We start from the raw sequence: 22,117 nt of genomic DNA, 5'->3' as shown, positions 1-22,117 counted from the left end.
ACCTTTCTTCCCCATACTGATGCTCGGTTTGAACTGCAGGAGATTGTCTTGACCATGTCTACATGCCTAAATGCACTGAGTTGCCGCCATGTGATTGGCTGATTAGAAATTAAGTCTTAACACACAGTTGGACAGGTGTACCTAATAAAGTGGCCAGTGAGTGTATATATATATATATATATATATATATATATATATATACACACACACACACATTTTGTTTCTCAAATCTCAACATAGTTAAATAGGGTTTTCCATGAATGCAAAAAGAATAAATAAGAAATAAGTAAAGTCATTATAAATAGTTAAATTAGCAAATCACAATCATTTTCTGTAGAGAGGTAATCATTACAGAACTGCAATGTCCTCTGTCCTCTTACTTTGCCAGAAACACGTCCTAGAATGTTAGTACAGGTGCCTGGGTGTTGTGCAGTAAGAAGCGCCGCAGCTGCGACCTGGAAATACCTATACCATGTACTGTAATTCAGAATGACAGCAGCGTGAGCAGCCTCTTCTTACCTCAGCACCCCTTGTATTATAGCTTTATAACAGAAAGACATGATGGACAGCAGTGTGAGCAGCCTCTTCTTACCTCAGCACCCTTTGTATTGTAGCTTTATAACAAAGACAAGGTGGATAGCAGTGTGAGCAGCCTCTTCTTACCTCAGCACCCCTTGTATTGCTATATTTATAACAGAAAGACATGTTGGACAGCAGTGTAAGCAGCCTCTTACCTCAGCACCCCTTGTATATACAAGTGTTAAGTCATTCGCAAAAAGTCCAGCACATAGAGCAGGCTGTTTTAAGTGAACGTTGGGTGCCGTCTCCCAAGTGAGAGCTGCTTGCAGTTTCTGAATGTTTAATCTTACTCCCAGTGATAGTCAGACTACTGATATGTCTGAAACTGCACCCACCCAGTTTGCAGCATAACTGAAATCCCTGAAAAATCAGCCAACATTGACTGAGTGCAGGTGGGCGAGGTTTTGACAGAATCAGAATTGTTCCAGAAATATGTGCAAACAAATCTTTAACAGTGATCTTTTAGTGAGTGGAGCCAAAATGATTCACCTCACAAAAAAAGTCGGACTGCTAAAAATTGGATCAAAATATCCACAAAGAGCCTATCTTCCTACACATAAAGGGAGGGAGCGTAGCTTTCAACTTCATATGCTCATAGGTCTGTACATTCTAAGTAAGGTTTCTATTAATGTAACAAGACAGTGGCCGTTTTAATTATGTAGCGATTATCTCCCTAGAGAAAATGATTGTGATTTGCCAATTAGGGTATTTAAAAATGCATATAAAAGGATGTTTCCGTTAATTTTTTCTATTCCTGGAAACCCCATTAAAGTTCATATCAAAAGAAAACTAAAACAAAGGATTTACTTTGCAATAAAGTTTAAAAACGGTTTCATATTTTACCATGAGACGTTATAGGCCCACAGCCTGAGGCTTCACTACTTTGAGGTTAAAGAGGTTGTCCACTACCTTAGCATTGATGACCCATCCTTAGGCTAGGTCATCAACGTCTGATTGGTCAGGGTCCGACACCCGGCACCCACGCCGATCAGTTTTCATCAGTGTTGGACAGAAATACTCACTTGCGGAGCTGGCCGTCTTCTGCACGCCACAGGTACTGCACATCTGCCTACTACTCAAATCAACAGAAGGTGGATGTTTAGTACCAAGCCATGGCCACTATCAGAAGACGGCCAGCTTCGCAAGTGGGTACGTCTGGCCGGCGGTCGTCCACACCGACAACAGTTGATCGGCGGGGGTGCCGGGTGTCCTAAGGATAGGTCATCAATGGGGGGCGTGGCTATGGAGTGAGAGGGAAAGGACGCTGGATGGGAGAGCTCCTTACCATCCTGTATTATCCTACAGGCTGGGACCTTTTTCAAAGACATATTCGGGGCTGCCTGGCCCCCTCTGGATACCAGGATCCCCCCTGGGCCCCCGCAGGAGGACGGTGAGCGGCCGGTGTGTGAGCGGCTGGAGGAGCTGGAGCGGGCGGCTGTTCCCCACGAGGCGGCGGCCATCTAGGGCGCACGGCTCGGCTGCTGTGAGCTGCGCGTCGGCCCCTGCTGCAACACCACTGCTGGTGCAGTGAAGAAGCCGGCTAGCTGGACAAGGGAGGACGCGGTGAGCGGAGGAGCCTTGGAGGACGGGGGTGGACGGCGTGGGCCCGCAGGGAGCGGCGGTCATATAGGACGCGCGTTCTGCCAGAAGGAGCGCGGTGTCTAGTCTCCAGAGATGCAGCGTCGCGGAGGCAGCGACCTGTATCCTAAAGGATCGGAGGAGTGCGGTGAGTGCCCTGAAAGATGGGCCCTGCATAATTTCCTCTCTCTACTCTAAATCGCTGGCCTGCTGGTGCCATTACAGTGGGGGAATCTGCTCCCCCTCCCATTGCTGCTGTCTCTCTGGGAGTGGGTATCCCTCCCCCTCCCCCCCCGCCATAGGAGCCTTGGTGACATTCTGTCTTTGTCTACACGAACTCTGCCCCCAGGCTATAACTGATGAGTGTGGCCCCTGCTGTATAAATATAAGTGCAACAGGAGAATTTCTGGACTGTATAATTTCAGCTACACTGGGATATTTCGCGGTTCTTAATCATGAATCGGTCTAAGGGATCGACGGCGGCAGAAAAATTGAAGGAATTTGTCACACCTGACCCCTCTGAGAGCGCACGCTATTTACAGAACACCTCCTCACAATCTCAGTGTAAAAATCGTCTCTCAGGAGGTGGAGAAGAGATTGAACAGGAAGAAATGACCCTTAAACAGGCATCTGGACAGTTGATGCAGGCTATCTCCCTCACCAGGACATCCCTGACGGAGAAAATAGAGGATGTCTACACTGAGGTGGGGAGACTCCGTCACGATATGCAGGCCATGAGGGGGCGCATCACGGAGGTGGAGACAAGAGTGTCCCAGGTGGAAGACACCATTACGCCTATGGAGGCTAAGCTAACTAAGGTAGCGGGATCTATGAACGCCTGGAGGCAAAAAGCGGATTATCTAGAAAACAGAATGCGTCGGAACAACATTCGTGTCATCGGTCTGCCTGAACGCGCTGAAGGTCAGCACCCTGAGCAATTTCTAGAAGGCTGGCTTAAGACCTCTCTGGGAGATGAATTCTCCTCGGTGTTCGCTGTTGAGAGAGCCCACAGAGTTCCCACCAAACCGCTGCCTCCGGGGGCCCCGCCTAGACCCTTCCTGGTGTGTCTCCTCAACTGCAAGGATAGAGACACCATTCTGCGCCTCGCACGACAAAAGAGCCCCATCAAGTTCAACGGCGCCGTGATTTCAATCTTCCCGGATTTCTCCGTGGAACTTCAGAAGCAGCGTGCGCAATTTATCGACATCAAGAAGAGGCTCAGGGAAAAGCACATTGTGTATTCCATGATTTATCCAGCTCGGCTTCGGGTTGTCCACGGGGGTTCCTCCGTGTTTTTCACGGAGGATCCGGCGGAGGCTGCCGAGTGGCTGCGGTCCCATAGAGGATCCCCTGCAAAGGAGTCCTAGAGTATCTTTTTTCATCTGGATCCTTTCATTGCGGGCTTAATCTGAGCTCTCCTGGCGGACACCCAGATATCTACAATACCGGACACTGTGTTCAGTGATGGTATCCCCTTGTTTTTTGATAAAGGAGCGGGACTTTGCTCCTATGTTACTAGGTTTATATTTTGTTGACTTTTTTTCTAAAAGCTTTAGTTTTAGCTTTCAGAGTTACTTAGGTAGAGGTTGCAGCCAATGGAAGTCCTACTATTTGTGTGATGTCTCTGAGTTCTACTTAGGCACCGATACGCAACATGCCCAGATAAGTGGAGATGGGTTCTGAATTAATCTGCATGACGTGGAATGTGAGGGGTATCAAAGCCCCCCCGGAAAAAGATTAAAGTATTTTCACAAATTAGGCACTAACACCCTCATATTGTGGCTCTGGTCGAGACCCACTTGACCAGGGATACGGCTCGGAGTGTACAAAAGTCATGGGTTCAATGGTCTATACACGCATTTCACACCAGTTACTCTAGGGGGGTCTCATTATTAATACACAAAGACGTTAGATGGGAAGTCCGGGAGGCCCGGAGAGACTCTGAAGGGCACTTCATATTTGTGTATGCACTGATCAATTCTAGGAAATATGTTATTCTGTGTGTTTATAATCCTCCTCCAGCTGGTACATCGATTCTCCAGAAAGCATTGAGTTTTGCTTTAAACTACCCAGACGCAGATGTTATTTGTATGGGAGATTTTAATTTGGTTATGAATAATTGCCTCGACAGATTGAGACTGGATGACGGGACACAGGGTGGGACCCCAGCAGTGGCTACATCCCAACTATCACAGTTTATAGAAGGTAGTGGATGGTTGGACCTATGGAGAACACTTCACCCAGAAACAAGAGAGTATACTTGCCATTCTTCCACTAGACGTTCCTTATCTCGCATAGCTTACATTTTTGGATCTAGTGGTCAGGCGATGTGGGTGGATAGTATTGAACATGGAAGTAGAGGGATTTCAGACCATAGCCCAATCATTCTTAAGCTCAGGTTTGGCCAGCCGGGTGGTAAGATAACATGGAAATTAAACCTTTTATGGCTGAAATTGATCAAGTCACCCAATAGAACAATTGACCATTTACATATTTTCGTGTCCTCCCACCCCGAACCCCGGAATGTTAATTTATTTTGGGACACCCTTAAGGCGTACTTGAGGGGCTGCCTATCTTCTACAATCTCCTACATCAAAAGGGTGACGTCGGGGGAGGATGACGAAATAGAGCAACGATTGAAGGATCTGATATCTGATCAAACTAGTGGTAAGGATAGGTCATCAATGCTAAAGTAGAAGACAACCTCTGTAAAATAAAAAGACTTCCACTTGTGGCTTCTACGATGCAATTATATCATGCAGACCATATAGGGGTTGTTCAGGTTTGGCACAAAAGTCTGAGGTCACTCTATGTAACTGCAAACTTGTGAGCTGTCACAGCACATACTGTCAGGATTCTGAGGAGGGGGCACCAGGAGCAGGTGGTCATGTGACCACAAGTATGTGATATGAAAGCATCTGGCCACATTCCGACTAGACTTCTCTTGCCTAACTCAATACAAATGAATTGAGAGAGACCGTGCACGTCTAGTCGGAATGTAGCCCGGAGTATGCATATCACATACTTGTGGTCATTTGACCACCTTGTCTCATCGCTGCCACAAGAGAATCCTGACAGCGCAAGGTGTGAGGACTTGCACTGAGCGAGGCCGTGCCCTAATTAGTTACACAGCAGTCCAGTGGGCATGGTCGACTAGCGGGTGTGGACTTGCTCTATACAAGTGTATAGAGTGAGACAGCGCCCACTATATGTGCTCTGAAATGGATTATGTATAACGTGTACATACCCTGATATGTTGGACATTTTCTTTACTAATTTTCACTTTTTTTTCGTAAATTCCCTAGGGAATTTGAATATTGAGATAATTTTATTGCTTGTACTGTATAATTTAATACTTTAATATCTAAACTTTATAAAATAAAAAACAACAATCGTGGCTGGGCTAAACAGGAACACATAGAAGGCAGCAATAAGAATGGGGGTCTTTCAATAGATCCCTAGCCGTCATGGAAACCCATGGGTATTTGGCCTGGGCCAAATGACACCTGAATGGATGCCTCGCTGTGAACAAACCAACCACACAGTGGCATTTAAGTGGTTGAACAGCAGCTCTAATTACAGCTGTCAGAGGCAGGTGCCGACCGTATAAAACAGCCATCACCTGCCCAGTGTTAGGCAGGCTCAGCTCCTGGGCCAACTCCATAAAACTGATCCATGAGGTGTATATACATCAAGACTCCTGAATGGATTAAACCTCATTTATATTTGCCCTAATTGGCAGAATTGCAGTCAGCTGACTATATGAGGACAGGAAAATTTCTACCAATTCTATACATAAGGTAATGGAAAACGGAACACACCATAATCTTGTATATGTGTTCATAAGAATATCTGTTATCAGCCCTTGAAGGAAGTCAGAGTAAATAATCAATGTTTCTTATAGCTCCTCCGGTTCCCATGAAATCCTGTTACTTGCAGCTCATGTATACTATGCATGAATTTAAGGGTAGCAGCCTATTTGGGACTGATTCCTTTGATATTTAGTTTTTGTTCCCAGAAACGCTTTGATGTTCTTGTGAGGTGTTTATGAGCTTCTGGCAGAATCTCCAAAGTAAGGAGTATTAATCTTTTGTTTTGCTGATTTACATACTGAGCATGTTAGCGTGGTAGCAGCTATCCATTATACATTCCAGTATTTTCTGCATTGTTTTGTGTCTCCGAACATGCAATTTCACATTAGATTGATGAACGGGATAGGCAGTGTAAGACCTTACTGCGTATCCCAGGTCTGATATTGACCACTTACATCAGTACTATATAAAATGTGACAATAAAGAAAAGGTCATAATACAATAGGCTGCTAAAAAGAGTGACCATGTCTAGTATATATATATATATATATATATATATATATATATATATATATATATTTTGTGATAAAACACTCCGGGATCGCCTTTGCTGGGGTCAAAGGTCACGTGCATTCAGCATGAAACTCAGGCGCAGAGCTGGGATTCGGGTGTAACTGACCCTGGGTCAGGTTTATTAACGGTGAAAGCAATGCAAAAGGAAATAAAACATAAAACAAATCCTTGCCTGTCCGGCACTAACTAAACAATGGACAACCTAACTACCAACTGGCGGGCTTCTCTCGTCCAGCCAAACCACAGTTGCAGTGGGCACTGCTTCCACTCACGTGTGTCTCTCACACAGACAGGCTCTCTGTGTTCCCAGGCTGAGACACTCACACAACCACCTGGCATCCTTTTATATCCACCTCCCATTATTCATTAGCAAGCAGGTGCGATACTGACCAGACTAGGCCACATAGGAAAGGAATCTGGGCGAGATATACCTGCCCTCATCCACTATTCCCACATGATTCTCACAATATATATATATATATATATATATATATATATACACACACACACATATATACATATATATACATATACATACACACACACACACACACACACACACACACACACATACAGCCAGCTCTGGCAAACATTAAGAGAGCAAAATATAAATTGCTCTTTTATTCTATAAACTCCTGACATGTCTCCGAATTTCCAAGCACTGAATTTTGTATTTATTTTCAGAAAATGAGAAATGGGAAAAATAACAAAAAAATGCAGTGCTTGCAGACCTCAAATAATGCGAAAAAAACAAGTTCATAATCATTTAGAAACAACAATACTAATGTTTTATCTCAGGAAGAGTTCAGAAATCAATATTTTGTGGAATAACCATGATTTTTAATCACAGCTTTCATGTGTCTTGGCATGATTTCCACCATTCTTTCACATTGTTTTTGGGTGACCTTATGCCACTCCTGGTACAAAAATTTAAGCTGTTCTTCTTTGTTTGATGGCTTGTGACTATCCATCATCCTCTTGATTACATTCCAGAGGCTTTCAATGGGGTTCAGGTCTGGAGATTGGGCTAGCCATGACAGGGATTTGATGTGGTGGTCCTTCATACACACATTGATTGACCTAGCTGTGTGGCATGGCGTATTGTCCTGCTGGAAAAACAAGTCCTCAGAGTTGGGGAACACTGCCTGAGCAAAAGGAATCAACTGTTTTTTCCAGGATAACCTTGTATGCGGCTTGATTCATACATCCTTTGCAAAGATTAACCTGCCCAATTCCAGCCTTGCTGAAGCATCCCCAGATCATCACCGATCCTCCACCAAATTTAACGGAGTGCAAGACGATGTGGCTTGTACGCCTCTCCAGGTCTCTGTGTAACAATTAGACAACCAGGTGTTGGGCAAAGCTGAAAATTAGACTTATCAGAGATTACCTTATTCCAGTCCTCTATAGGCCAATCCCTATGGTCTTTGGCAGACTTCAGCCTGACTGTCCTTTGCTTCTCATTGATGAAAGGCTTTTTTCTAGCTTTATATCACTTGAGCCCTGCCTCTAGGATCCTGTTAAGAACTGTTCTTGCCGTGCACTTCATCCCAGCTGCCATTTGCCATTCCTTTTGTAGGTCACTTGATGTCATACTGCGGTTGCTGAGTGACATTCGAATAAGAGGACAGTCATCCCGGTCAGTGGAGAGTCGTTTTCGCCCTCTGCTGGTCTGTAGCTTTGTTGTCCCCAATGTCTGCTGCTTGACCTTGTTGTAATGGACTGACTTCTTAGAAATTTTAACGATGGAGGCAACATGACGCTCACTATAACCCTCTGCTAGTAAAGCCAGAATTGAGCCCTTCTTTTCCTCAATCAATACTTTTCTTTTCAACTCCTTTGGCATCGTTAAAAGTGATTTTTTTTACTCCTACTACTTTTGGGATATTTCTAGCACTTGTTTTGCCATCCAGCTTGTCCTATTGCAAGAGGATAGTGAACACCACAGCAGGGTTTTTTTTTTATACTTTCCTCCATTAAATAAGATTTGGTTCATGTGGAATGGCTGTCAGACATGTAGAGAAGCTGATTTTTATATATAAAACTGTGCAGTGGTTTTTGCCACTATATATATATATATATATATATATATATATATATATATATATATATATATATATATATATATATATATATATATATATATATACACACATACACACTGCTCAAAAAAAATAAAGGGAACACTAATTACATTATGTGACGAGCGTCAGCTTACGCTGAGTCGTTTCTTTTTTGACTGAGTGGACCCTCTGGGCCGTGGCACCCACCCACCTAGGGCGAGCTAACCTAGTGAGAACCACCCCTACACAGGGAGTGTCAGGGGCAAGACCAAGGGGGTGAGCCACCACGGCAGCTGGACCAGACGGCCGGCTCAGGGAAACAAGACAAGGCGAGACGAGGCGTTAGTTCAAGAAACTTAATTTAAGGAAGGCCTCAGGGATAACATCAGGTACAAACATAACCAGAACAGGGACAACATAGCAAGGTGTGTGCAAGGGCACGCCAAAGTCCAAGCATGGTACGTGCAGATGGTAGGCGGAGGCACGATGACATCAGACTCCGGACAGCAAGCGAAGATCAACCGGGACATCAGGTTCTGAAGCTCTGTAGGCAATCATCAGGATCCGGACATCCGAAAGTCAGCCAGGGTTCCATGCAAGGAAACAAGACAGGGTTAACGACATGATGCGTGTCAACGGACACGCCAGGTTCGGGTTCACAGGACGGAGGCCTGCGCATGCCAAGGGGCATGCCAGGGACGGGTACAAGGATGGAGACCTGCGCGTGCGAGGTCATGCCAGGGACAGGTTCAATGGCATCGGAATCCGGGGTGCTGGCATCGACCGACAGGGTCCAGGAATCAGGCTACGGACATCAGCTCCGGACATCAGGCCGCAGTCATCTAGGTCCGGACCTCTGGCAGCGGTCGGCAGGTTACGGAATCCGGCAGGCAAACTAGGGTTCAGAGCAGAGCAAAGAGAGCAAAAGACTTTGTGCAAGAGTAGCACGATAAGGCACAGTGCGAGAACCAGCGTGCGTGCAAGGGAGCACGGAGACCACAGCTGGGGGCACCGGCAGGTGGTACCGACGATGGTATAAGCAAGCAGGCACAACTAGAGGCGGCACCGCTGCGGCCACGCAGCCGGTAACCACTATAGCACTGGACGGGGGCACGGCTGAGGCACACAGGCGAGCACGGCTAGAGGCGGCATAGTTGAGGCACAACAGACAGGCACAGGCGACCAGGCACGTGCACGGAGCCACAAGGCAGGGCTAGGCAAAGATACCGGACAGAGACGCGTGCAGAGAGCACGGCAAAGCCTAGTACGAAAAGTGCAAGAGCGCACAAAACATCAGCGTCAAGGCATAGAGTAGTAGACAGGACCCTGCGCATGCAAAGGACATGCCAGGGGCAAAGTACAAGGTGAGGCCTGCGCGTACCGAGGGGCAAGCCAGGGACAGGGACAGAGTCTAGCAGCGGAGCGTAGGCCGAAGCCCAGAGCCGGGCCAAGGGAGAACCTTGGGACTAGACAGGGTTCAGAGGGGAGGCCTGCACGTGCAGAGAGGCACGCCAGGGACAGACAAAGAGCGAGGCCTGCACGTGTAGAGACACGCCAGGGACAGGGTACAGAGAGGGGGGGTACCTGAAGCCACAAAGCAAAGCGAGACAGGAAACATGGAAAAAAACACGGAACAGAATCAGAGCAAACAAGGACTACAAGGCAAAGCACAAGACAAGAGACGGAATACGAGCACGGAGCGTGTGCAGAGACGCACGACAGAGCAAAGTGCAGGATCCTAGGAAAGGTCACATGATCAGGGTTTCAGACATGCAGAAACGATTGCAGAACCGGACAGTGCAGGATCCTAGGAAAGGTCACATGATCAGAGTTTCTAGACATGCAGAGACGAATGCAGAAACAGCCTATGCTGGAACATAGGAAGGACACATGATCAGGGATTCTAGACAAGACGAGATGATCACAGAAGGCAGAGCAGAAACGCAGTGATCCGGCAGATCAACAGACATGAGGTGAGTGTGCACACTGCTCTAGGGAACATGCAGGATAGCAGACATGAGATGCGCGTGCACACCGCTCCAGGGGTTCTTGAGGCAAAACAGACATGGCGGACATGACAGACATGGTGAGCATGACACACTAACACTATTACTGAATGAAATATTGCAGCTGCAAATCTTTATTCATTACATAGTAGCATGCGTTGAGGACAAGAAAACATAAAAATGATCAATGTAAATCAAAATTAATATCCCATGGAGGTCTGGATTTGGAAGGATACTCAATATCAAAGTGGAAAATCAAATTACAGGCTGATTCAACTTCAGTGGAAATGCCTCAAGACAAGGAAATGATGCTCAGTAGTGTGTGTGGCCTCCACATGCCTGTTTGACCTCCCTACGACACCTGGGAATGCTCCTTATGAGTCGGCGGATGTTGTCATGAGGGATCTCCTCCCAGACCTGGACTAAAGCATCCGCCAACTCGTGGACAGTCTGTGGTGCAACATGACGTTGGTGGATGGAGCGAGACATGATGTCCCAGATGTGTTCAATCGGATTCAGGTCTGGGGAACGGGTGGGCCAGTCCATAGCTTCAATGCCTTCATCTTGCAGGAACTGCTGGCACACTCCAGCCACATGAGGTCTGGCATTGTCCTGCATTAAGAGGAACCCAGGGCCAACGGCACCAGCATATGGTCTCACAAGAGGTCTGAGGATCTCATCTCGGTACCTAACGGCAGTCAGGCTACCTCTGGCGAGCACATGGAGGGCTGTGTGGCCCTCCAAAGAAATGCCACCCCACACCATTACTAACCCACTGCCAAACCGGTCATGCTGAAGGATGTCGCAGGCAGATCGCTCTCCATGGCGTCTCCAGACTCTGTCACATCTGTCACATGTGCGCAGTGTGAACCTGCTTTCATCTGTGAAGAGCACAGGGCGCCAGTAGCGAATTTGCTAATCCTGGTGTTCTGTGGCAAATGCCAAGCATCCTGCACGGTTTTGGGCTGTGAGCACAACCCCCCATCTGTGGATGTCGGGCACTCAGACCATCCTCATGGAGTCGGTTTCTAACAGTTTGTGCAGACACATGCACATTTGTGGCCTGCTGGAGATTAATTTGCAGGGCTCTGGCAGTGCTCCTCCTGGTCCTCCTTGCACAAAGGCTGAGGTAGCGGTCTTGCTGCTGGGTTGATGCCCTCCTACGGCCACCGTCTCCTGGTGTACTGGCCTGTCTCCTGGTAGCGCCTCCAGTCTATGGACACTACGCCGACAGACACAGCAAACCTTCTTGCCACAGCTCACTTTAATGTGCCATCCTGGATGAGCTGCATTACCTGAGCCACTTGTGTGGGTTGTAGAGTCCATCTCATGCCATCACGAGTGTGAAAGCACAACCAACATTCAAAAGTGACCAAAACATCAGCCAGAAAGCATTGGTACTGAGATGTGTGGCCCCCAGCTGCTGAACCACTCCTTTGAGTGTCTTGATAATTGCCAATAATTTCCATCTGTTGTCTATTCCAGTTGCACAACAGCAAGTGTAATTGATTGTCAATCAGTGTTGCTTCCTAAGTGGACAGTTTGATTTCACAGAAGTGTGATTGACTTGGAGTTACATTCTGTTGTTTAAGTGTTCCCTTTCTTTTTTTGAGCAGTGTATATATAGTAAGGCAGCGCTTACTGCATGTGTTGGGGGGCACTCGCTTGGCAACAGGATGAAGGCACACAGGAACGTTTTCTTGCTTAAATAGTCCATGTGGTTTATTTCTACTCAGCATAAACCACTATAGGCCATGTTATACATCCCAGTCCTAACACATAGTCCATAACACTTCTTAGTACACGGCTTTAATTCGCAGACACTAAACACGCCGGACTTCTCTTTGTCCAGTTACCATGGGCGACCGCACACCATGTCAATGTCTCTCACAACTTTACTCTACGACACATGACAATAGGCTGCAGTCTCTAAACACGCTGGACCTCAGTTACCGTGGGTGACCGCACAGTATATCTTAAATTGAGACATTGCAGAGAAAGGATGCATCTACAGTAAAAGCCGGCCAAGGACCATGTCACTTGGTCATAGAGGCAGGCGCCTGACTGGTCTCTTCCTATGTATACACGCCCCTTGGACTAGTCACCTGACGAGCTTTTAAATGTATGTTTTCTCTTATAAGCGGCGTCATTTCAAAGGAAAACATGCCACCCTGATTTGATGGAGCCAGACTCAGATTCATGCTACCTGTAGACTAGGCAGCATGAATCAGCTGTCATATTCCCTTTTAGTCTTGAAAAAATCCTAAGAGGTACGTAATTACCAAGGCTGTCCACAGTGGTGAACTAAAAGATGTTGAAGGTGTTAATAAATGCTCTGAAAGACCACAGCATTCCGTTTCTTTTCTATAACTGTATCATACTTTGCAAAAGTCCCATTAATGCTGGTTATAAGTGAAAAAAGTAATTTGGCATGTAATGATTTCAAAAGACATAACACAATTTTCCACGCCTAGCCATAAAGAACGGTGTACAGATAGGTACAGCAGCAGTGGCACCCACTCTTACCTTAGGTTTTTCAAAATGTCCATTAAACTTTTCTGTAAATCTGTGGAGAGATGCCTGAAAATAAAATCCTGCTGATTACTATATTTCTGTGAAGGTAGACGTAATCAAGGCAAAAAATATATTTTTGTCTCAAAAGTTTGCCATTACTTTTTGTTTGTTTTTGAGTCTACAAAAATCATCCTTACTGATGCAGGAACATTTTGGTTCTAATGCTTACAATAGTCATTATCAATACGCACCTATGCATCATCGCCAGCGGGCCTTACAATCTATAATGATGATTAAAAATTATAATAATGCTCAATGAGGCCATGACAGCTCTGACAGATCCCACTGTTATACAGCGAAATCTGACAGGTTACCGGCGAGTGTCCATTGTCTTCTTAGGCTAGTTTCACACTAGCGGTTTTTTGCACAGTGCAAACACATACAAAAAAACGCATTCCGCATTTCTGCTTTTTTGCGCATGTGTTTTAACCATTTTCTAGCCATTTTTACTCTTAAAACGCATGCGTTTTTAAACGCAGACGTGCGCATGTCCATGCGCACATCTGCGTTCCCATAGACTAATGTGTTTTTTTGCGCATTCCGTGCGCATGTGTTTTTTTTGAGACAGGTCGGACGGCCCAAAAATGCAACAGGCAGCGTTCGGCGCGCTGGGGCGCACACTACAAAAAACCGCATGCGCACTTAAAACGCTTACGAACGCATGCACCCATGTTAAAGATATGGGAAAAGGACGCATGTGCATTTATGCGCAAAAACGCAGCGCAAAAAAACGCTAGTGTGAAACCAGCCTTACACAATGCACGCTACACTATTTTTGCCATAAATAAAATTGAAAACTGACAGAATGTAGAGTGACATATTGTGACCCTATTGGCAGGAAAGGAGAGGTCTACATGTATAAATATCCACATAGAAATTTATCACAATTGCAACAATTTTTTTTTTTTATATATTTTCACTCTTAAATAACCAACCTGTGCCAGACACACGCGTTTCCATACGGAGCTCTTTAATTCTGCTATCTGCTCCTCAGTCATATCTCCTGGTGTACCATTTATTGTATCCTGTAAATTATACAAAACTTTACTTTAAAAACTTACATTACTGATGGACACGACTTTGATCTAAACATAGCATTAGCCAAACATTTTGATGTCCAACAGGTGCACTTGTAAGTGGGTGGTGAACCGAAGAAATGATTCATTAAAGTTTTAATGGCAAAATGTCGCAATCTGCTGACCGTGCTGAGTAAGGGGGAACTAGATGACGGAGGAAGCATTTTCTGGAGGGATAAATTTGAAGGCGACACCAGGTTAGGTGATCGTTGCGGCGCAGTTATCATCAAATATAAAAGGCCGGAGTGATAAGGCAGGAAGAGAGGTGGCGCCAATCCGTGAAAGAGGGAGGACGTGTGAGTGGTGGATCGTAGAGGCAGTGCCACCGAAAAGTGGTTGGAACCAGAGACAACCGGACATTGAGAGTAAAGCACTAAAGTCCAGACTAAGCCGGTCAAGACCTAATGCACAGAATTCGCTAGTCAAGATTATAATATAATATCCGGACACCGCAGGTCATGGACTGATGGTCGAACGCTACCATACGGGGCCAGATGTCTGCTTTGTTGACCAGGAGATGCAAGTGAACCGGGCCATTACATCCAGTGTAAATGTACGGTATAAGGCAAGGGCAAGGTTGCAGAAGGGACTGGTGATGGCAATTGTGAGGAACACACACAGAGCACTGAGTAATTAGTTACTAAAGACTTATGACATAGAAGGAAATACTGGTGACCACCGCTAGCGCCAGTATAGTAATGTCGAGCGTGACACCCATGGAGTTAAGCTGGAGTCACACATAGCGACTTACCAGCGATCCCGACAATGATATTAACGTGTCAGGATCGCTGGTAAGTCACTATGTGATCGCTGGTGAGCTGTCAAACAGACAGCTTCACCAGCGATCAGCACAGCGATGCCGAGATCCAGGCATCGCTGTGTTTCGTTAGCGCTGATTCCATATCCCTGTAAAAAAATAGAATTAAAATAAAACATATTGTTATTCTCACCTTCCGACGTCCCGCGCAGCATTCCCGCCTCTCTCCACGATCCGGGCCCAGTAATCCTTTGCGAGAATTACTGCGATGACGTCCGTTCTCGCGCGATCGCAAAGTCTTGCGGTCTATTCTTGTAAAGGATTACTGGGACCGGGAGCGTGGAGAGAGGCGGGAAGACTGCGCGGGACGCCGGAAGGTGAGAATAAATAACAATATTTTTATTTTTTTTATTATTTTACACCTGATCGCTGGTCTCCCGCCTGTCACACGCAGCGATGAGTGCTGGCCAGCGGGAGACCAGCGACGAAAAAAACGTCCAGAGGTTTCTTGCAGCGATCAGTGATACCGGCAGGGGGGGCGGTCGCTGATCGCTGTCACACACAGCGATCTCGCTGGTGAGATCGCTGTTGTGTCACAAAAGTTGTGACTCAGCAGATATCTCGCTAGCGAGATTGCTATGTGTGACGGGGCCCTTAAACCAGAAGAACATAGAGCTATTCACACTGAGAGATAGCTAGATTGAATAGATATTGATAGAATAAGATACTGAAATTGTTGTAGTGTTATTATCACCATTATTGTCAATATTGTGTGTCTTGTTATCTTGTAAAACTGACTGTTTACGTAATTAACACTTTCATTTCTGCTGTGGGAAAATAAATAGCTTTAGTTGTTTATTTCCACCCCATCGTTATCTGCGTTTCATCCCAGTAACCTGTTCACACACTGTTGAATATCAAGAACGTTGCCTGATTATAGAAAACCCTGACTGGTTTAGATCTCCTGTTCTGCTGCCCAGCACCAAAGCAAGAAAGGAGCAAAGTGTGGAACATCTTAATGGCAGCCACTAATTGACTGCCCACTAACAGTGGGAGTCTAGAGGCTGAAAATAATTATTTTATTGCTCCAATTAATCTAAATACATACATAAAATAGAGCAATTTTGATGAAGGTTTTTTTTCTTATGGCCCCCTCTGTTAGCCATCAATAATGTGAGTACAGCGTGGGCTTTAAATACTGTGAGAATCATGTGGGAATAGTGGATGAGGGCAGGTATATCTCGCCCAGATTCCTTTCCTATGTGGCCTAGTCTGGTCAGTATCGCACCTGCTTACTAATGGAATGGGAGGTGGATATAAAAGGATGCCAGGTGGTTGTGTGAGGGTCTCAGCCTGGGAACACAGAGAGCCTGTCTGTGTGAGAGACACACGTGAGTGGAAGCAGTGCCCACTGCAACTGTGGTTTGGCTGGACGGGAGAAGCCCGCCAGTTGGTAGTTAGGTTGTCCATTGTTTAGTTAGTGCCGGACAGGCAAGGATTTGTTTTATGTTTTATTTCCTTTTGCATTGCTTTCACCGTTAATAAACCTGACCCAGGGTCAGTTACACCCGAATCCCAGCTCTGCGCCTGAGTTTCATGCTGAATGCACGTGACCTTTGACCCCAGCAAAGGCGATACCAGAGTGTTTTATCACATTGTGGTGGAGAACGCGGGCATCACGTTGCAAGCATGAGCATGGAGGACGTGGTGAAAGCGCTGGTACAGTCCACCGCCGTCCAGCAAGAAGCTAATCGGGTGATGATGGCCCAGCTGAAGGAGTTGGTGGACATGACAGTTACCGATCGTTCGCTTCTCCAGCAGGTGGCGCAGCGCTTGGCAAGCTTACCTGAGCTTAACCTGGAAGCCGAGTCGAGAGTGATTCACGTGAGTCGGTACTGGCAGAAAATGACGACCGAAGATGACGTCGAGGCATACCTGACCACGTTTGAACGGACGGCGGTGCGAGAAAAATGGCCGAAGGCACAATGGGCCGGCCTGATTGCCCCGTTTCTTTCCGGTGAGGCCCAAAAGGCTTATTATGACTTACAGCATGAAGCCGCTTAGGACTTTGACAAACTGAAAGCCGAGATCTTGGCCCGGCTGGGAGTGACGACCGCTGTCCGTGCACAGAGAGTGCATCAATGGACTTATCAGCCGGATAAACCACCGCGGTCACAGATGTTCGACCTGATACACGTGACGAAGAAGTGGCTACAACCCGAGGTGCTGAAAGCGCCAGAGATAATCCAGAGAGTCGTCATGGACAAGTACCTGAGAGCTCTACCGCCAGCCCTGAGGAAGTGGGTAAGCCATGGAAATCCTACGACGGCAGATCAACTGGTGGATCTGGTTGAACGTTACTCCGTGGCGGAAGGACTCCGAGACGACGCTACCCCACCTCGTTCTTCATCATCTCCACGTGGAACCGGTAAGACTGTTCCAGGGAGTAGGGGAGATGGAAAAATCCCTAAGACAGTGGGGGAGGAAAACGGGACTGCCCGCACTGCGAGGCCGAGAGTAACGAACTATGGTCTAAGCAAGGGGCCCGTTAGGTGTTTCCGCTGCCAAGAGATGGGACATATTGCTGCAAACTGTCCGGTCACTACTGAACCCATGCAGTGCGACGTCACAGACTCTAAAAACCGCATGTCTATGGTTGCATGGGTAGTGAGTGTGAATGCCGGTCAAAAAGATGTGGAAAAACATTTGTGTGATTTAACTGTTGATGGCAAAAATGTGGTGGCCTTGTTAGACTCGGGAAGTGTGGTGACTCTGGTGAAGGCCAGTCTGGTGTCAGCCCCGACTGGACCATCAGACAAATTCTCTGTAACGTGTGTGCATGGAGACACCTGTTCGTACCTCACCACGGTCATATGCATTACAACTTCCTATGGGTCTGTGCAACATAAAGTGGGACTCGTCCCGGCGTTATTGCATGATGTTATCCTGGGCCGGGATTTTCCCCACTTCTGGTAATTGTGGGAGAATCAGTTGATGCCTTCGGGTAATAGTGTACATGATTCTTCTTCCAGGGCGCGTGTGGGTCCCGAACCCCGGGAAGAGGTCTCCCCGGAAGACTCGGGGAAAGAGTCTGCGGGAAATGACCTGCAGTTCCCGTTTTCAGTCATGGCGGGTGATACGGAGGAGACCGGGGAAGAGGAGGAGGCTGACAGCCGTCCACCTCCCCGTTTGCCGGATTTAGAAGTTCAGAAAGATGACTTCCAAAGCGAGCAAATAAAGGATCCTACCCTTTCTCAGGCTAGGACAAATGTAAAAGTGATAAATGGGGTACCCGTAGAACCTGGCTCTAGGCTGGCATATCCTTACATGGTTCTGGAGAATGATTTACTCTATCAGATAGAGAAAAAGGGGGAAGATACGGTGCAACTATTAGTCGTGCCAAAACCCTACCGGCGGCAGGTGCTGGACCTGGCCCACGGACATGTGATGGGAGGTCACCTGGGAGTCCAGAAAACCACCGAAAGGATATTACACTGTTTTGTTTGGCCAGGCATGCATCACGATATCCGTGTATATTGTGAGTCTTGTCCTGACTGCCAAGCCTCTGCACCTAAGCCCCGGTTCTGTAGCCCTTTGGTACCCCTACCTATTATTGAAGTCCCATTTGAGAGGATTGGGATGGATTTAGTTGGGCCCCTTCCACGGTCTGCACGTGGACACCAACATATCCTGGTCATCTTGGATTATGCCACTCGTTACCCGGAGGCCATCCCTTTGCGTAACACGGCCACCAAGACGATTGCCAAGGAACTGGTGCATGTGTTTAGTCGGGTCGGTGTACCAAAACAGATACTCACCGACCAGGGGACCCCCTTTATGTCCAGGGTAATGAAGGAGCTCTGCCGATTGTTACAAATCGAACCGTTACGCACATCCGTGTATCACCCTCAAACAGACGGGTTGGTCGAACGGTTCAATAAAACTCTGAAGCAGATGCTGAGAAAGGTGATAGACAAGGATGGGAAGAACTGGGATTATTTACTTCCGTATTTGCTTTTTGCCATCAGGGAAGTACCCCAGTCTTCCACGGGATTCTCGCCTTTCGAGTTATTGTACGCCCGACGTCCTCGCGGACTGTTAGACGTTGCAAAAGAAACCTGGGAGGGTCAGGTCACTCCGTTTAAAACAGTGATAGATCACGTCACACAAATGCAGGACCGTATTGCGGCTGTTATGCCTATCGTCAAAGAACACATGATAAAGGCTCAAGGAGCCCAAAAAAGAATCTATGATAGGGGCGCCAAGATCCGTACGTTTGCACCCGGAGATAGGGTGTTGATCCTGGTCCCCACGGTGGACAGTAAGTTCCTGGCAAAGTGGCAGGGCCCCTTTGAGATTAAGGAAAGAGTTGGTGAAGTAAACTACAAAGTATACCAGGCAGGTAAACGGAAACCTGAACAGATTTATCATGTAAATCTGATAAAACCCTGGAATGATCGGTCTGCCTTGTCAGCGGAGCTGGCCCGTCCCGTCTGCTCACATACCGTACCGGAGGTACGGGTTGCAGAGACTCTCTCGGAGCGGCAAAAGACTGAGGTCAGGCAGTTTCTGCTTCACAACCAAAAGTTTTTCTCAGAAAAACCCGGGCAGACTACGCTAATGAAACATGACGTCATAACGGAACCTGGTGTCACAGTTCACGTAAAGCCCTACCGAATCCCGGAAGCGCGCTGTGAAGCCGTTTCCCGAGAAGTGAAGGCAATGTTAGAGTTAGGAGTCATTGAGGAATCGCACAGTTCTTGGTCCAGCCCGATTGTGCTAATTCCTAAACCGGACGGCACCATCCGGTTCTGCAATGACTTCAGGAAACTGAATGCGGTCTCAAAATTTGATGCCTACCCTATGCCCCGGGTCGACGAGTTAATAGATCGGTTAGGAAAAGCCCGGTATATTACGACCCTAGACCTAACAAAGGGGTATTGGCAGATCCCTCTGGCGGAGGCTGCCAGAGAAAACACGGCATTTGCTACCCCAGAAGGTCTATTTCAGTATGTGTATATGCCGTTTGGACTGAACGGAGCACCGGCGACCTTCCAGAGACTGATGGATCGAGTCCTGAGGCCACATAGGCAGTACGCTTCGGCCTATTTGGACGACATTGTCATTTACAGCTTGGACTGGGAGACTCATCTCCAGAAAGTACAAGCTGTGATTGACGACCTGTGGGAGGCAGGTCTAACCGCGAACCCCAAAAAATGTCACATCGGGCTAGAAGAAGCCCAGTATTTGGGGTATGTAATTGGGAGGGGTGTTGTTAAACCCCAGGTTGATAAGATTCAGGCGGTTCAGGACTGGCCACAACCTGTCAACAAGAAGCAGGTGCAAGCCTTCCTGGGGATCGCCGGCTATTATCGCCGGTTCATACCCAATTTTGCAGCCATCGCTAACCCCCTGACGGATCTTACAAAAGGGAAAGATTCCGTCATGATTAAATGGAGTTTAGCAGCTGAAGAAGCCTTCCATGGCCTAAAACGGGCACTTTGCTCTCAGCCCGTACTGGTGACTCCGGACTTCTGCAGCGAGTTTGTGGTACAAACGGATGCCTCGGATACCGGTATCGGGGCCGTACTCTCACAAGTGAGGGACGGAGTGGAACACCCAGTCCTCTATCTCAGCAGGAAGCTGAATAAACACGAGCAAAGGTATGCAGTCGTGGAAAAAGAGTGCCTCGCCATTAAGTGGGCTCTAGAGGCCCTCAAATATTACCTGGTGGGCAGAAAGTTCAGGCTGATCACTGACCATGCCCCTCTCAAGTGGATGCACTTGAACAAGGAACGGAATAGCCGGGTGACCCGGTGGTTCCTTGCCCTGCAGGCCTACACTTTTACGGTGGAGCACCGCCCAGGGGTACAGATGGGGAATGCAGATGCCCTGTCCCGAGTGCACTGTTTGGCGGGTGTCATTGCTCGACCGGAGTGGTCTGAGCAGAGGGGGGGGGATATGCGAGAATCATGTGGGAATAGTGGATGAGGGCAGGTATATCTCGCCCAGATTCCTTTCCTATGTGGCCTAGTCTGGTCAGTATCGCACCTGCTTACTAATGGAATGGGAGGTGGATATAAAAGGATGCCAGGTGGTTGTGTGAGGGTCTCAGCCTGGGAACACAGAGAGCCTGTCTGTGTGAGAGACACACGTGAGTGGAAGCAGTGCCCACTGCAACTGTGGTTTGGCTGGACGGGAGAAGCCCGCCAGTTGGTAGTTAGGTTGTCCATTGTTTAGTTAGTGCCGGACAGGCAAGGATTTGTTTTATGTTTTATTTCCTTTTGCATTGCTTTCACCGTTAATAAACCTGACCCAGGGTCAGTTACACCCGAATCCCAGCTCTGCGCCTGAGTTTCATGCTGAATGCACGTGACCTTTGACCCCAGCAAAGGCGATACCAGAGTGTTTTATCACAATACTTACCAATTGCGGTCTTCTGCCGTTTCCATTGCTGCCCCGATGCCCGACGGCATCATGTGACTGGTCGGCTTTCGCAGACCGGTCGGCCTTCTGTTTGGACCGTCAGTCACTTACTCAAGGTAGGTCTATGAGACTCAGAACAAGGCCCTATGAATAGGGTATGTGCACACGGTATTTACTGCAATTTTCCCACATAAATTGAAGTATTTCCTTGTAGAAGAAAAAGTGAATGGTATTCCTGACGTTTCATGTAAACGTTTTTTCCTTCAGCATTTTTCACCCATTCCAATGCATGAGAAAAAACGCAAGTAAAAAAACGCAATAAAAAATTCACGTTTTTCTGCCAAGAGACACGATTTTGGTGCAGAACTATTTCTAGAAAACGCTTAACGTGTGAACATATCCTTAGGCTTTCATTAGGGAAAGAAATGATGGTCCACAGCACGACTATGCCACATCAAGACTGCAGGCATATGATGCAGAGTCTGAAGCAGTGACGGAAATTGCTTAAGAAAGTGAGGGGTAAGTATATCAATGCACAAATTGTAAGTATATTACTGATGGCTAACAGAGGGGAGAATAAAAGAAAATTCAACAAAATGGCTTTTTTTATCTAGATTAATTGGAGCAATAAAACACACTGTACACATACTACTGATTGCTATTGGAGAGGTAA

General features: G+C 47.1%; 1 protein-coding gene across 1 annotated transcript in view; it reads right to left on the bottom strand.

Annotated features, from left to right (window-relative positions):
* Positions 1 to 22,117, bottom strand: part of SLF1 (SMC5-SMC6 complex localization factor 1) — a 144,726-nt gene that overhangs the window by 60,065 nt on the left and 62,544 nt on the right. Inside the window, exons 6-7 of the mRNA XM_073589803.1 lie at positions 14,121 to 14,210; positions 13,138 to 13,191 (exon numbers count right to left, since the gene is read on the bottom strand). Coding sequence (XP_073445904.1) covers positions 13,138 to 13,191; positions 14,121 to 14,210 — 144 coding nt within the window. The remainder of the gene's footprint in view (positions 1 to 13,137; positions 13,192 to 14,120; positions 14,211 to 22,117) is intronic.

The sequence above is a fragment of the Dendrobates tinctorius genome, unplaced genomic scaffold (assembly GCF_039654945.1).
Source record: "Dendrobates tinctorius isolate UK_male_01 unplaced genomic scaffold, ASM3965494v1 ptg000003l, whole genome shotgun sequence".
NCBI classification, from domain to species: domain Eukaryota; kingdom Metazoa; phylum Chordata; class Amphibia; order Anura; family Dendrobatidae; genus Dendrobates; species Dendrobates tinctorius.
This window is presented reverse-complemented; position numbering and strand designations above follow the sequence as displayed.